Source organism: Mya arenaria, chromosome 1 (assembly GCF_026914265.1).
Source record: "Mya arenaria isolate MELC-2E11 chromosome 1, ASM2691426v1".
Classification (NCBI taxonomy): domain Eukaryota; kingdom Metazoa; phylum Mollusca; class Bivalvia; order Myida; family Myidae; genus Mya; species Mya arenaria.
In genome coordinates, this window is record NC_069122.1 from 50,212,051 (window position 1) to 50,229,372 (window position 17,322).

At 36.2% G+C, this 17,322-nt stretch overlaps 1 protein-coding gene and 1 pseudogene across 1 annotated transcript; both read right to left on the reverse strand.

Moving 5' to 3' along the window:
- LOC128229895 (zinc finger CCCH domain-containing protein 10-like) overlaps positions 1-17,322 on the reverse strand; it is a 181,524-nt pseudogene that overhangs the window by 128,356 nt on the left and 35,846 nt on the right.
- LOC128227751 (uncharacterized) lies at positions 14,009-14,542 on the reverse strand. Its single transcript, XM_052938563.1, has one exon. It carries the CDS (start codon positions 14,540-14,542, stop codon positions 14,009-14,011), a length of 534 nt encoding a protein of 177 aa, XP_052794523.1.

The following is a 17,322-nucleotide window of genomic DNA, read 5'->3' on the forward strand; positions in this document are numbered from 1 at the left end:
TTATGATCCTCTAACAGTGATGGGGCATGTATATCATTATGATCTTCTTACAGTGATGGGGCATGTGTATCATTATGATCCCCTAGAAGTGATGGGGTATGTATATCATTATGATCCTCTTACAGTGATGGGGCATGTATATCATTATGATCCTCTAACAGTGATGGGGCATGTATATCATTATGATCCTCTAACAGTGATGGGGCATGTATATCATTATGATCCTCTAACATTGATGTGGCATGTATATCATTGTGATCCTTTTACAGTGATGGGTCATGTATATCATTATGATCCTCTTACAGTGATGGGGCATGTATATCATTATGATCCTCTTACAGTGATGGGGCATGTATATCATTATGATCCTCTAACAGTGATGTGGCATGTATATCATTATGATCCTCTTACAGTGATGGGGCATGTATATCATTATGATCCTCTAACAGTGATGGGGCTTGTATATCATTATGATCCTCTAACAGTGATGGGGCATGTGTATCATTATGATCCCCTAGAAGTGTTGGGGCATGTATATCATTACGATCCTCTTACAGTGATGGGGCATGTATATCATTATGATCCTCTAACAGTGATGGGGCATGTATATATTATGATCCCCTAACAGTGATGGGGCATGCATATATTATGATCCCCTAACAGTGATGGGGCATGTATATCATTATGATCCCCTAACAGTGATGGGGCATGTATATCATTATGATCCTCTTACAGTGATGGGGCATGTATATAATTGTGATCCTCTTACAGTGATGGGGCATGTATATCATTATGATCCCCTAGAAGTGATGGGGCATGTATATCATTATGATCCTCTTACAGTGATGGGGCATGTATATCATTATGATCCTCTAACAGTGATGGGGCATGTATATCATTATGATCCTCTTACAGTGATGGGGCATGTATATCATTATGATCCTCTAACAGTGATGTGGCATGTATATCATTGTGATCCCCTAGAAGTGATGGGGCATGTATATCATTATGATCCTCTTACAGTGATGGGGCATGTATATCATTATGATCCCCATACAGTGATGGGGCATGTATATCATTATGATCCCCTAGAAGTGATGGGGCATGCATATATTATGATCCCCTAACAGTGAGGGGGCATGTATATCATTATGATCCTCTAACAGTGATGGGGCATGTATATCATTATGATCCTCTTACAGTGATGGGGCATGTATATAATTGTGATCCTCTTACAGTGATGGGGCATGTATATCATTATGATCCCCTTACAGTGATGGGGCATGCATATCATTATGATCCTCTAACATTGATGGGGCATGTATATCATTATGATCCTCTAACAGCGATGGGGCATGTTTATAATATTATTATGACCCTCTTACAGTGATGGGGCATGTTTATAATATTATTATGACCCTCTTACAGTGATGGGGCATGTTTATAATATTATTATGACCCTCTTACAGTGATGGGGCATGTTTATAATATTATTATGATCCTCTTACAGTGATAGGGTATGTATATCATTATGATCATGGGGCATTGTTTTGAAAGACGGAATGGGAGAGGGCCTGCCAGTTCCAAATACTATGCCGCAACCAATTTTATGATATAATGTTACCTTCAGAGAGATGGTATATTCAAGTCAGTGTTTTTTTCACTTTTAAGGGAATTGTGGCGGGGCCCTTTGATAGGGGAAAAATAGCATTGTTTTGGCAAAAACGGCAAAATTACTAACATAATTTATATAATGTTTAACATGTTTTCAAATCTTTTATTCATCAAACCTATGGACATATTCATGAATGGCACTAAATTAATTGGTACAATTGCTAAATGTTTAAAGATCAATGCTTCTCCCAAAAAGCCTGGGCAGAGGAAAAACATACTCTTTCAGGAGGGGAATGGAGCTAAATTTCCGCCCTAAAATGGGTCGAAATAAACAGTGTGTAAGTGCTGTGTAAAACAACATTTTGACAAAACAGCCATAAAATACTCCATATTCTCTCTCACTCCTCAAACAAAAAAATGTACAAATGCTAGCGTTAATTCCCTGATCTAAAGCCATTTGCTGTTACAACCTATCTCTCCAATGACCAATGCCTCAGCCCAGAGAATCTGACACTGATATCAATTTATCACACAGTGTAAATAGAAAGACACATGTTTCTCCTGTTCCATCAAGCAATGATCTATTCCCATACAGGAATTAATGTTTGAACAAGCACTATTTTCTGGATACTACATCATACCACACAGATATACAGGGCATTTTAGCGCGGTAGAGCTTGAGACAGTGATCCATTAAAAAAGGTTATCATTTTCATTTATATATGTAATATTATCCTATGTATCATTGTAAGTAATAACGTCAATTGTTTGAAACTCAAAATAATTTCGTCATCATAAGATATGAAGTTTTCCCGAGGAAATTGACGCAAACAGCTGCTCATGCAGAACACTTTAATTAGAATGCATGAATCTTCTTACATCTGTTTATAAGACTGCGCCGGTAAAGTATACATGTAATATGAAATCAATGTATGAACACTAAACTAAACAATACCATTTACAAAAAAAATAATATATATTTATTTGTTATATATTGATTAAATTAGGTGCAAAGTATTTTTCTAATCTGACGTCCTATAAAAAATTCATCAACAAAGTCTACGATTTAGTGGGACAGCCCTCATATAGATATATCTATATTAATATTTATAATATATACTACGAGGTATGTTCGGAAAGTTCCCGGACTGAACGCATTCCTTTTGAAAGGCTCATTGTATTATAATGAAACTAAGTACGGATTTACTACATCTATTATTCCATATCACTCTAAAATTTCGATTTTCATACATATAACAGTAAAAAAGTTACAATAAATTCAAAACATGTACCGACGATATGGCGGAGCAACCCGACGTTAAAATTTATAATGTCAACATCAATTCAGTTTACTCTTTCTCGAAAAATAGCGGCCATGTGCTTGCACACAACGTTCATGTCTCCTGACCCATGATGGGTAAACAGTTTGAAACCATTGTTTATCAAATGAAGACATTATTGTCTGCACGTGACGACGTAGGCTCTCGAGATCGTCGAATCGGATTCCGCGTAGCTGGGCTTTGACGGCCATGAAAAGCGCAAAATCAAGTGGCGCAAGGTCTGGGCTGTAGGGGGCGTGCTCCAACCTGCCGATCCCGAGAACATCCAACTCCAACTCTGTGTACCAGGCTCTGTGCGCTGGGCCATTGTCTTGGTGTAAGAGAACATTTTCTATGTCCTCTTCCATGCCGGGCCTCTTCTTGCGCAGTGCTTGGACCATATCCCGTCTCACGACCTGTTCAATAAATAACACAAAATTAAATACCATGTTGACTTTTTGAAAAATAATGCATTGTGAGGTTACACCGTTTCAATGCTGTTATGATTGAATTTATGCATCAATTCTCTATATTTGATTCATAGCATGATTATATAAATCTGTAATTTCGTTTATAAATATGTTTATAAAAATGTTTACCTTTGAATAATACGCTGCATTTATGGAACGCCCGCCGGGACCGCATGTGTCAAGATTACACCGTTGGCATCCATAAATACGATGAACATGAATTTTCCTTTCGATTTCGTCACCCGGGCCTTTTTTGGTGGTGGTGGTGAAGACGATGTTTTCCAGACCATACTTTGCTGTTTAGTCTCTGGGTCGAACAGATGAAACCAAGTTGCATCCGTTGTGATTATTCTTTGAAGAAATCTGTCCCCTTCACGTCGATAGGACCTCAAAAAGTTCAATGATTTATTCACCCTATCCTTCATCTGATTGTCATCCAACAGCCTTGGTAGCCAACATGCGCACACCTTTGTCATCTTAAACTCCTCAGTAATTAACTTATAAGCTGTTGCTACCCCAAAGTCACATTCCTCGGCCACTTCCCGTGTAGACACTCGTCGGTCCCTATCAAGCATCAACTTTACCATTTCGGGCTTTTTCGCTACAAGTGCCGGCCTCCCACATCTCTCATCGTCGGATGTTGACTCACGCCCCTCCTTAGAGCGTTTGTGCCACTCAAAAGCAGCTGTGCGACTCAAAGTTTGGTCTCCAAACGATTTGTTCCAACTTTATCAATGTTTACAACGGTGAAACATCTAAACTCTGGAGAAACTGTATCACGACATGCTGTTTTTCAATAATTTTGCGTTGCATGTTTGCTTCGAGCACCTGTTTTGGTTTTGCGAGGCGGTGTCTGCTCAAATGACGTCATGCGTATTTACTAATGACGTCATGTTGTGGTTCTACGTCAAGATGACGTTTCCCGCGTTTTTTAACGTTACAAAATGTGTTTAATGTGAACATTATAGGAATATATAAGGCTTGCTCCACAACAGCAAATATTATGTTGCTATGGATACAATAATTTTAGAATGTATTGACTTAATTAGGCGAATGTCCGCTTATTATCAAAATTAATATATATGTGTCTCAACTTTACCGAAGTTTCAAAGCTCTACGTTGAAAAATAACAAAGTTATTAGTACAGGCCGGGAACTTTCCGAACATACCTCTATAAACATATACATGAGCTTTTGTTGTCCAATGTTATATTTACCTTTTAAACTGGTGCTCAAAAGGCCTGCTGCTTGATTTACTTGGAGGCCTTAGTCTGAGCCTGCTTGATAATAACTTGGAAATGTTGACTTTCTTGATATGATTGTTTCACTGTCCAGCTCTTTCTGTAAATTAAACAGTTGCATGGTTACATTACACTAAGTTAACTCATTGACACTAGTGACACCATCGTAAATGTTTCCTTTTGAGCATATTGTCATGTATACAAGGTAGGCATTATGCAGGCATTGTACTATTGTATGTACTTATTATATTGTCTTTTGCCTTATTTTCAGACAAACAATGCAGAACGACCAACACTGATATAAAAGGCCCTCAACTGAGGCATCAACTCATACAAAAACCAAAAAAACATGTTCAAATTAAATTTAAACAAACAATGCTAAAATCTATTCCAAATAATGTCCAGTCTTTGGTCAATATAGCAAAATAGTGGGCGTTCTGAGGATCAAACATAAATTGGACCTTGCTGGCAAGTCATATGCTATACTGAGCCTCACTAGCCCTGGTAGCTTGGAATCATATACATGTACTTTTTGTCTCTACAATACCCTGCGTTCAGGCAGTTTATAGTATGTGGAAAATAAAGATTTTTGTCACATGTCTATCCTATTTTTGCTCCAAACACACTCCACAACAACAATTAAAATTTTCTACAACTCTGTTTCTTGCAATGATATCTTTTCATAATTAGACAATCCTGACAACTTCTCTATAGTTTAAGAACATTTTCCAGGAGAACTTGAAACTTAAAAAAAATTAATGTTAAAATACAGTTAAGTATAATTCACACAGATCATTATTAAACAATTGTCCGTGCCTTTATTTATTTCAACAGCATTAATTTTCTTCTTCTTATTGTCATGTATACAAGGTAGTCATTATGCAGGCATTGTACTATTGTATGTACTTATTATATTGTCTTATGCTTTATTTTCAGACAAACAATGCAGAACGACCAACACTGATATGAAAGGCCCTCAACTGAGGCATCAACTCATACAAAAACCAAAAAAAAATGTTCAAATTAAATTTAAACAAACAATGCTAAAATCTATTCCAAATAATGTCCAGTCTTTGGTCAATATAGCAAAATAGTGGGCGTACTGAGGATCAAACATTGGACCTTGCTGGCAAGTCATATGCTTTACTGAGCCTCACTAGCCCTGGTAGCTTGGAATCATATACATGTACTTTTTGTCTATACTCAATTAATACAAACACACTCAAATAATCTGCCCACGGTACCTTGTGTGGGAGTACAGGAGAGCAAAAACATTTCTATAACAGCGCCATACCAAGACTCTTCGGCACCAATTAAAATCATTCAGCTATCTTCAATCAACTGATTAAAATATAAAAGTGCAGACAACTTGTTCTTTTCTAAGTCCTCGGGGTATGCATGGAACATTTGCAGATATCAAAATCATTTAACATAGAATAACCAGATTTAACCATAGATGAAATGGACTATTAAATGATAGGAGTGCATTAATTGGTACTATTAAAACTGTGTTTGAACCTATTACTGAGATCACCTCTTTCAAATATGATTTATTATCACATTGGTAAAGCCATAGTGAGCTGTATACCCAAGTTCAAAGATAATCAAATCAACAATATAAATGAGTCATTGTAAATCAGGGAAGCCACATCAAATAATTAATCACTTAAGTGGATCCAGAGGGAGGGGGGCACCTAACGCCACCCCCTAAGATCGTCAAGGTTTACTTTTTATATCAATAGAGGAGAAATGCCCAAAATGCGTTATTTCTGACTATTAATTGTTAAAAATTTCAAACCCCCGCCAACACTTTTAACCAAATACATTTCGGTTCTGAGGGATGGGCAAAAGTCAAATACGCCCTGTAGTAAATCCTGGAAACGCCCCTGCAAATGTTATACTTGTTTTATGAAACAGTTCACCACCCTTCTTATTTTGTTAGATTTAAGAGTATTTATCCTTGCCTAACTTTACCTCTGGTAAACCAAGCAAGGCCCCATCCGTCAACAAAAGAGGAAATTTGCACCATTAGTGTCACCCGTATACCACAAACAAGCAAAAATATTGATGATGGATATTGACACAGCAGGTTAGATAACTTGACAAAGGTGCACACCATAACCTCATTTATCAAGGAAGCATAAAAAACATTCGTTTATTAAAACATAAATAAACTACTTTTTCTTTGAAACTCTTTAACTACCAATAAGTCACTTGTAAAATATAGAGGAATAATATATAATTTATCTAAAACTGAATTCTTCATTTTTTTAACATATTCAGTTTGACATATTCTGGTTTAAGCATCTGCTCCTCAAACAATGAGCATATTGGTTTAATCCCCACCCTTAGAGGCCACTAAATCCTTAAAGGTTTCATAATAGTCTCTACAAAAAAATAGAAATTAGTGGGATTTTATACACTATTAACTTTCTTCAAGTCAGCAATCAAGTAGCTATTGTAGTGCATGTGTGATTTATGTTAGTTCTCTTATTCAGAAAATTAAGTTTCTTAGCAATGTCATAAAAGTTCACATTTCCAAGAACGCAACAACCTCTCATTACAATGAGAACACAAAGGCATTTGTATAAGACCTCAATAAGTTCTCAGAAAAGTTAAATCAATCGAGCTTATTTTAATGAATCAGCCTTACTTTGCTTTGAGTAGGCTTAAATGAACCATACCAGGGCATATGCCTCGCTGGTCCTAATTAGAAGAAAACATAAAGCATGGAAATACCATCACCAAGACAGCCTGTATGAAGTGAGAGGCAGTTTTGTACTTCATTATGGTAATTATATGATTATATTGATTATTGTAATTATTACGCAGGCTTGGTTTGAGACTTCGATCATCTTGCATGAGACAGGGGAGACAACTCTTCTTCCAGTGAAATAGCATGTTACAACTAAAAAGTTTTCAAAAACCCTGTTCTGTAAGTTGAATATGCAGGGGAATGGTCAAAGTGGCTGGTTTAAAATCAGTAGTGATCAGGCAGACCAAGTTCAATTTGAGCTTTCGCCAGAATACTTTTTCTACCGGAAAACATTAGTGACTGTATACAAGTGTCTGCATAATATGTGAGAGTCAGATTCCTGGAGAGGTTTAAATTGCGGAACCAATGAAACTACCTCACTAATTATTCATGATAACAAGAGTTTCCTTGCAAAACCACCAGCAGTACACAAGAAAGCATAGCCATCAGTGTATCGGGGGGGGGGGGGGGGGGGGGGTATCCAGTGATGGTTAAGCTCCCAATCTCCATGGTGAAGATTCCCACAATACCCTGCGTTCAGGCAGTTTATAGTATGTGGAAAATATAGATTTTTGTCACATGTCTATCCTATTTTTGCTCCAAACACACTCCACAACAACAATTAAAACTTTCTACAACTCTGTTTCTTGCAATGATATCTTTTCATAATTAGACAATCCTGACAACTTCTCTATAGTTTTAGAACATTTTCCAGGAGAACTTGAAACTTATAAAAATTTAATGTTAAAATACAGTTAAAGTATAATTCACACAGATCATTATTAAACAATTGTCCGTGCCTTTATTTATTTCAACAGCATTAATTTTCTTCTGCAGCTCTGACAGTAGTATTAAAATTATTTAAACTAAACTCAAACAGCAGTGCATTCAGTAAACATGTTTGCTGCGACAGTTTGCAGTTTGGGGTCCCGCTTGCAGTGCATGCACATAAATTAATGCGTTTCAACTGGAATACAAAACAAATCGTTTGCGGGCATTTTGTAAACGCTCGCCTTACTAAAGCACTGCAGATGTAAGATAAAAACGACTCAAAATCTTATTAGCACAGAACCCAAATCCTCCATACCACATGTAGAACTTTTTCCATTATTGATGTAGAAGGTAACATCAAACTTACGCCCCCAAAATTGTGTATAATATCATTTTTTAATTTATTGTAGTATTATATTTGTGTGAATATGAGTAACCGTAATACTAGTTGGCACTAGATGGCAATAGAATCAGCAAAACAGATTTTCACATAATATTTGATTCATCGTGCGCTATTAGGATTAAAAGCGAGTGATCTTTAAATCTAAGTGACACGAGCACTTAACTTAATCAAGTCAAGGGGATTTTCAGTCAAGTAATAAAGCGAAACAAAATGATTTTACCAGAAGAAAAATAAATCTTAAGGATTATTTCTGATTTTTAAGGAAATAACTGTTAATTGGCAATGATTGATATATCTCCATGTGGCATTTGCAGAAAAGGAGCATGAACATTCACTTTTCGTCAATTCAGATACCTAAAAGAAGAATGCCTGGGAATGACTTAACGCCAATTATATATTCATCTGAAACAGATATTTTGTAGTCAAAGAAGATCTGGCAAAACTTAGTAATTATGCACAAGTCAATATATTAATTGTAACCACGCCCAGGTCCAGGGAATAGTGGGGACTTTGACTTTTTGTCCAGCCTGGGTAAAATCCCCGCCCTGCTGGGACAAACTGATGGTAAAATCCCCGCCAAATGCCCGCCCACCCCAGGGACCCTAGGTATAGGTAAGGCTCATTTGTAAATTCTTTTTCAATTGCGATTCTCAAGCAAACAATTAATAAAATTTTGTAAAAAACACAACCTTAAACCCAACACATTATCTGGATTTTAGACTGACAATTAAGCATGCTTTAAAACCACAGGGTAACATGTTTATAGAAATATCAGAGATAAACACGAAAAAAGTTGATGCATAGCATCAAGTCGGCGCAATGAAATTAGAAGAAAAACGTGCACGCAGATAACCAAAAATGGTTATTATTTCAATGATAATATTTTGTTTTATGTTGGGTGTACATATGCTCGAAGGACATTATGGTTAATAATATTGTTACAATAGTTTAAGCCCGGAATTAAAGATATTCTGTTTTTTCCTCAAGCTAATCCTGCGGTTAAAACTAAATTATAACAAAAATATTAGGGATGCAATGAATATTCGAATATTCAAATATTCGATCGAACGTTTGGTATTCTAATGTCAAAATTGGTATTCAAATATTCATTTTTTTAATAAATAAAAAATAAACCTTTTTGCTACCACTGTCATGTTGTGTATAATTTTCGTTTCTCTTGTTTTTACAACGAATGTTCCCTAGTGTCGGAGGCGTGTTATAAAATATACATACGTTTCTTCGGATGAAATAGAGTCAATGGTCTTATACATAGATTTCAATAGCATGAAATTCACCTATTATTTGTACTGGCATGTTATGTTAATTCCTTGCTTTATATTTTGTATAAGTTTTTGTAACACATTTCACTCATTATATGAGTATATAGAACGTGGATAAAAACACTATACATCAAAGGGGAATTATCTGGAGTTTTCAAAACAAACAATTAAGCTCATCAAAATAATTTTGTCAAAACTCTGCATTTTTCCTGTCACCAAGGGAGATTAATGCGTAGGAGGTTTACAAACATAAAGGATATTTTAATAGTACCGTGTAACCTTCATCTATTTGATATCAATCGGAACATACGAGTTGGTATGATTGAGTTGGTATTTAAAATCAAAATTTTCAAATTGATAAGCAGGGCTGTTATAATTTAAGGTTTCATTATCAATTAAAGTGTAAAGTTTTAAATAACAATGTTAACATCATTTTGTCATGCAACGTGGAAACTATTGAAAGCATAATGTTCTGCAATTTATGAACTAGTCCCTAAGTTGGAATATTTTCTAAAGTAATATCAAATATAGTCGGCGCCCAGAAGAAATCCATTTTCTTCTAGCCTTTCAAATGCATTCATAATAGCTAGTTCATCAGTTGACTGCATTAGACAAAAATGGCTTACAAACATGCAATAAAATAATACCTGTTTGATTGAAAAATGAGAGACTTCTCAGAAACACTTAACCCTTAATGAAATGCTAACAGCATCATTTGCATATGGTAGAATGGTTGAATTTCACGAGATTTTTAATTCTGCTAGAATTTGCAACTCCTTCATGGAACCACTGCGACAGAAATCCTACATACAATATATATAAAACCTACATATACATACAGAAGCAATTCATTGCATCATAGCATTATAATTACATTAACCATGCACACATTTTTAAATTTATCTATTCAGATCAGTAAAGTAATTGGAAATCAATTTTTACAGCTCATTGTCATGATATTACCCTGGAGTATATGACATGGTGTCATCCACAGGTTTTAATAATGTGGAGGAAAACAGAGTACCCGACCAAAACAATTGTCAGGCTTGGTGACATTCAACAATCCCACACAGGCCTTTAGGGCCAGAATCAAACATTGGATGACTTGATGAGAAGCAAATGGACTAACATGATTACACTAACCAAACAAACGGAAAAAAAAATCCCCGTTAAGTTAAGGCAATCTACAATAATTTCATTTCTCCAGAAAAAAATGAAGGGCGAATATCGCCTATTAAGATGATTTGTAGGTGTTTACTTAAAGAATATCAGACACACAAAAACACCCAACTTTCACTTACAAATCTCAGAAAGCTTTCAATGATAATGCATTATTCAGGAAGAAATGCATCATTTTTGTAGATACAGCAGTTAAATGCAATATTAAAGACTTACAATCAATCAAATTGTAAAAGTCTAAGAGGAAACAATAAATATAAGCTGTTCATGTGCTCAAGAATGGCCTTTTATCTGACTTTGATTTTCTAACCTAATGATTCCTTAACCTTCCTGAGCTGTTAAGATTTCCTAACCTTGTTACTATAATTCCCCTTGAAGCTTCATTAGGTGTTATGATCCCTCAATCTTCATTAGGTGTTATGATCCCTCAATCTTCATTAGGTGTTATGATTCCCTAAACTTTGTCAGGTGTTATGATTCCCTAACCTTCATCAGGTGTTATCATTCCCTAACCTTCATTAGGTGTTATGATTCCCTATTATTTGTTTGGTGTTATGATTCCCTAACCTTCATCAGGTGTTATCATTCCCTAACCTTCATTAGGTGTTATGATTCCCTATTATTTGTTTGGTGTTATGATTCCCTAACCTTCATTAGGTGTTATGATTCCCTAACCTTCGTCAGGTGTTATGATTCCCTAACCTTCATTAGGTGTTATGATTCTCTAACCTTCATTAGGTGTTATCTTTCCCTAACCTTCATTAGGTGTTATGATTCCCCAACCTTCGTCAGGTGTTATGATTCCCTAACCTTCATTAGGTGTTATGATTCCCTATCCTTTGTTTCGTGTCATGAATCCCTAACCTTCATTAGGTGTTATGATTCCCTAACCTTCGTCAGGTGTTATGATTCCCTAACCTTCATTAGGTGTTATGATTCTCTAACCTTCATTAGGTGTTATGATTCCCTAACCTTCATCAGGTGTTATCGTTCCCTAACCTTCATTAGGTGTTATGATTCCCTAACCTTCGTCAGGTGTTATGATTCCCTAACCTTCGTCAGGTGTTATGATTCCCTAACCTTCATCAGGTGTTATCATTCCCTAACCTTCATTAGGTGTTATGATTCCCTATCCTTTGTTTCGTGTCATGAATCCCTAACCATCATTAGGTGTTATGATTCCCTAACCTTCATTAGGTGTAATGATTCCCTATTATTTGTTTGGTGTTATGATTCCCTAACCTTCATTAGGTGTTATGATTCCCTAACCTTTGTCAGGTTTTATGATTCTCTAACCTTCATTAGGTGTTACAATTCCCTAAACTTCGTCAGGTGTTATGATTCCCTAACCTTCATTAGGTGTTATGATTCCCTAACCTTCGTCAGGTGTTATGATTCCCTAACCTTCATTAGGTGTTATGATTCCCTAACCTTCATTAGGTGTTATGATTCCCCAACCTTCGTTAGGTGTTTTGATTCCCTAACCTCCATTACATGTTACAGGTGAGAGTTGTATTTTTGGTTACTATAAAATAATACAAGAAATTAAACAATTTTCAATTTTTGCCAGTTTATCCAAGTTTAAAATGAAGGTTTAAGATCAGCATTGATAACTGGGAATTAAACAATCAGTATTCAATTATTTTAACATGATTTTGTTAATGACAGGATCTACAAAACTGTTGGTAAAATATAATTGAAAATATCCCAAAAGCGCTTAATCGAATACAGATTATCAAATTAACAATATTATGTTACCAGGCTGGTTTTCAGGATAATCGATCATAAAGGGTTGACAACTGTATTCCTTGAAGTTAAATGACAAGTGAAACAGCAAAATAAACCGTCAGCAAACTGTGTCAACTTGTTATAAGCCTGTCAATATCAAGAATGTTTGTTTTTATTATTCAGCAATTCAGGGGCCATAACTCTGAAAAGTCATGAGTGACATGGGGCAGGTCATCAAATTTGGCTGAGATATTTTGCATGTACACATATACTGTCCATTAGCTAGATTATGTATTTTAAGCAATTCAAGGGCATTAACTCTGAAGTAGCTGAAGTGAAATTGCTCCCATAAACATGCTGTTTAAGTTTGGATGATCAGACAAAAGTTCCTCTAGTTACAGCACGGACAACAAAAAGTTTTGTGATGATCAGTCAAAAGCTTGTTCAAGCTTATAAAACAGGATTGGCAAACTGTTAGCAAATGAACTAGCCTGTTTAATACACCACAAAGCAGATAGCATATTTATTACCATCATGTCAAGTTAACATAAGTATAATCTTTGCTGCATAACCAGAATTTATCTGAGGCTCAATGCTGGCTCAGCCTTCTAGTCATTAATATATATTTTATCTTAAGCCCTATAATTCCTATTAATTGTATTGGGTAGATATTAATGAACCTTTCAGAGTTAAAGAATTATAAATGCATGCATCAGCATAGAAATAGGACAAATTACAGAGTTTACAAACATAATTTAAGTTTACTAAAAGACAAAAAATCCCTGAGACATTTTATTTTTTCAGTGTATACAGGGTGTTCGTGCCATTAAAGTTCCATGATCATTACTACAACGGTGTCCCTTCATGAGGCCCTGATAAAGCATCTAATCCTAGATTAACTTGTTTGAAAGTCATTGGCAAGAAGCTGTGTACATTGATAAATAAAAAGATAATCTTGATAAATCAACTAGGAGGGCCACTAATATTGGAAGCTGTGATGGGTGCTAATGCACTGTTCTAATGACTTGTACCTGAACAGAGATATTTGGCTTTTAAATGTTAAAGGTATATTGAACCTATCTCTCAGAAACATTACCATCATCTGACAAGAATTGTGAAAAGAATCCCCATCTTTAATCAAAATAAATATCAACACCACAGTCACAAAATATTTATTTCTTATTAGACATCAAACTAATTAAATATGTTCCAATAAACTGAAGAAACGTGATATTTTAATTTAAATTTATCATTGATGGACCAAGTCAGCAAATGTCATGCCTTGCACTGATGGCACCAAATGCCACACCTTGCACTGATGGCACCAAATGTCATGCCTTGTACTGATGGCACCAAATGTCATGCCTTGAACTGATGGCACCAAATGTCCCATCTTGCTCTGATGGCACCAAATGTTATGCCTTGTACTGATGGCACCAAATGTCATGCCTTGAACTGATGGCACCAAATGTCCCATCTTGCTCTGATGGCACCAAATGTCATGCCTTGTACTGATGGCACCAAATGTCATGCCTTGAACTGATGGCACCAAATGTCCCATCTTGCTCTGATGGCACCAAATGTTATGCCTTGTACTGATGGCACCAAATGTCATGCCTTGAACTGATGGCACCAAATGTCCCATCTTGCTCTGATGGCACCAAATGTCATGCTTTGCACTGATGGCACCAATTGTCATGCCTTGCACTGATGGCACCAAATGCCACACCTTGCACTGATGGCACCAAATGTCATGCCTTGCACTGATGGCACCAATTGTCATGCCTTACACAGATGGCACCAATTGTCATGCCTTGCACTGATGTCACCAAATGCCACACCTTGCACTGATGGCACCAAATGTCCCATCTTGCTCTGATGGCACCAAATGTCATGCTTTGCACTGATGGCACCAATTGTCATGCCTTGCACTGATGGCACCAAATGCCACACCTTGCACTGATGGCACCAAATGTCATGCCTTGCACTGATGGCACCAATTGTCATGCCTTACACAGATGGCACCAATTGTCATGCCTTGCACTGATGTCACCAAATGCCACACCTTGCACTGATGGCACCAAATGTTATGTCTTGCACTGATGGCACCAAATGTCATGCCTTGTACTGATGGCACCAAATGTCATGCCTTGCAGTGATGTCACAAAATGTCATGTCTTGCACTGATGTCACCAAATGGCACGCCTTGCACTGATGGCATCAAATGTCATGCCTTACACTGATGTCACCAAATGGCACGCCTTGCACTGATGTCACCAAATGTCATGCCTTGAAATTATGTCACCAAATGTCATGCCTTGTACTGATGGCACCAAATGTTATGTCTTGCACTGATGGCACCAAATGTCATCTCTTGCACTGATGGCACCAAATGTCATGCCTTGTACTGATGGCACCAAATGTCATGTCTTGCACTGATGGCACCAAATGTCATGCCTTGTACTGATGGCACCAAATATTATGTCTTGCACTGATGGCACTAAATGTCATGCCTTGCAGTGCTGATGTCACCAAATGGCACGCCTTGCACTGATGGCACCAAATGTCAAGCCTTGCACTGATGGCACAAAAAGTCATGCCTTGCACTGATGGCACCAATGTCATGCCTTGCACTGCTGATGTCACCAAATGGCACGCCTTGCACTGATGGCACCAAATGTCAAGCCTTGCAATTATGGCAACAAATGTCATGCTTCACACTGATGGCTACAAATGTCATGCCTTATTTACGATGATGGCACAATATGCCTTGACTTGATGACATTAAATGCATTGTATATAACAGGATATTTATTTCATTTGTTTCGGAAACGGAAACGCTGCATTTGATGAGCAGGAAACGGACTACAGATGGTATAACCAATATAAATGCCAAGAACAACAACACACCATTGTGATACATTACCTTAACAATTTTACCTTCAAGTTAATTCTGTCTCTAATGCCAACATCATTTTGCCAAGGTCAAGTTTCTACACTGATAATACTACAGTTAAGGTCATTTATATAGCAATGGAACATACATCTTGACACAAAACTAAATCTTCTGGCAGGGTAACTCAGAAATAATGCCAAATCATTGTGTGAACAGATAACCCACCTGAAGGCAGTTTCCTTTGTGAAATACTGAATGAGGTGAGTGACATATATGTTAAGACATATATCCGATTTTGCAGTCAGTTGAGGTCAATGCACATAACAACACCTGAGATATGAGATGGCAAAGCTGACCTAGGTATTTATATAACGACTACTAAATGCCAGCTCCATCTGCCTTATCAGTGATGCTAAGAAAATGAGCTGTCAACACTTCAGTGGTGCAGTTAATTTTGCTATGTGATTACTTCCACTTATGCAAGTATGATTTGTACTGTATTCAATGGACATATTTTGAAAATTGGAGAATATTGGTACCGCATATTTTTCAGAACACATTTACTGCAGGTTGGCTACGATTTCATTTCAATAATGTGTGAACTGGGGTGCCAGGAGCTTTTCTCTCAAATCGGACTTTTGCATATTTTGAGATCTGTTAGCATTTCAAGTACACTTTGTTGCTTACACACACCATAAGAACATTCTGGCGCATGCAAATATAACTATTATGTATAGTACACAGTATAGTATACATATGCCGGAACACAACAATTTTTCAGCAACTATATCATCATTTTGATCATATTGGGCAAATTGTTCAGAACTTTGTTAAATTTAGCTAACACCAATGCATAATTAAGGACATGGTTCTCAAATATTAAACATTGAAATATTTGATGATGTGCTCACATATCTAAATATAATTAAACAATTAATTATAGCTAAAACATTTGTCTCCATTAAATCTTGTTAGAAATACAGGAGATCACAAGTGTATCCATTACAATTCCAGAGAAGTCAGGATTTGAAAGTAAACAACAAAGACATTAACAACTTGTTGATTTTGCTTTAAAACTTTGATGTTTCCAATTTTTACAAGGTCAAAAAATTATGTTTGAATTGTAATATATGGCTCTATATATATTTCAGCACAGTTTTCTAGTCTCCCTGGTGATGTAGTTTTTATCAATAAATCTGAAATTGGATAATTCAAGTTTAAATAAAAATTCATATTTAACAGGAAATTTCTTTCAATTCTGTTGTTAATTAAATTCCAAGAAATTATCAAGCTCATCATAGTTTGAAATGATCCCGATTAAGGTAATAATATACTTTAAAACAGTTTTGTTATAAAAGTGATCTTAAATCAAGTTTTAAATGGAGATTTTTTAGGCTTAAACCTTTTGATTCCATCATAAATCTAAAATCCAAACAAAACTGAAACTAAAATGAGATTTACTAACAGTGTCGCAAGGCAAAGTATTTATATACGCCAGTCATTTGGTACATAAACAGAATCAATTATTACAGACTTAGTCTAGAAGGGAATAAGTGAACAAAGTCCGTAAGGTTAAATTTTGACAAAGGATCACATCAAAATCATTTTAAACAAGAGATGTTTGTCAAACATTATGCCCCCCCCCCCCCCCCCCCCCTGAGCGCCAT

Coding starts and splice junctions, on each gene's coding strand:
- LOC128227751 (XM_052938563.1), bottom strand. CDS start 14,542: ATGACAATTGGTGCCATCAGTGCAAGGCATGACATTTGGTGCCATCAG.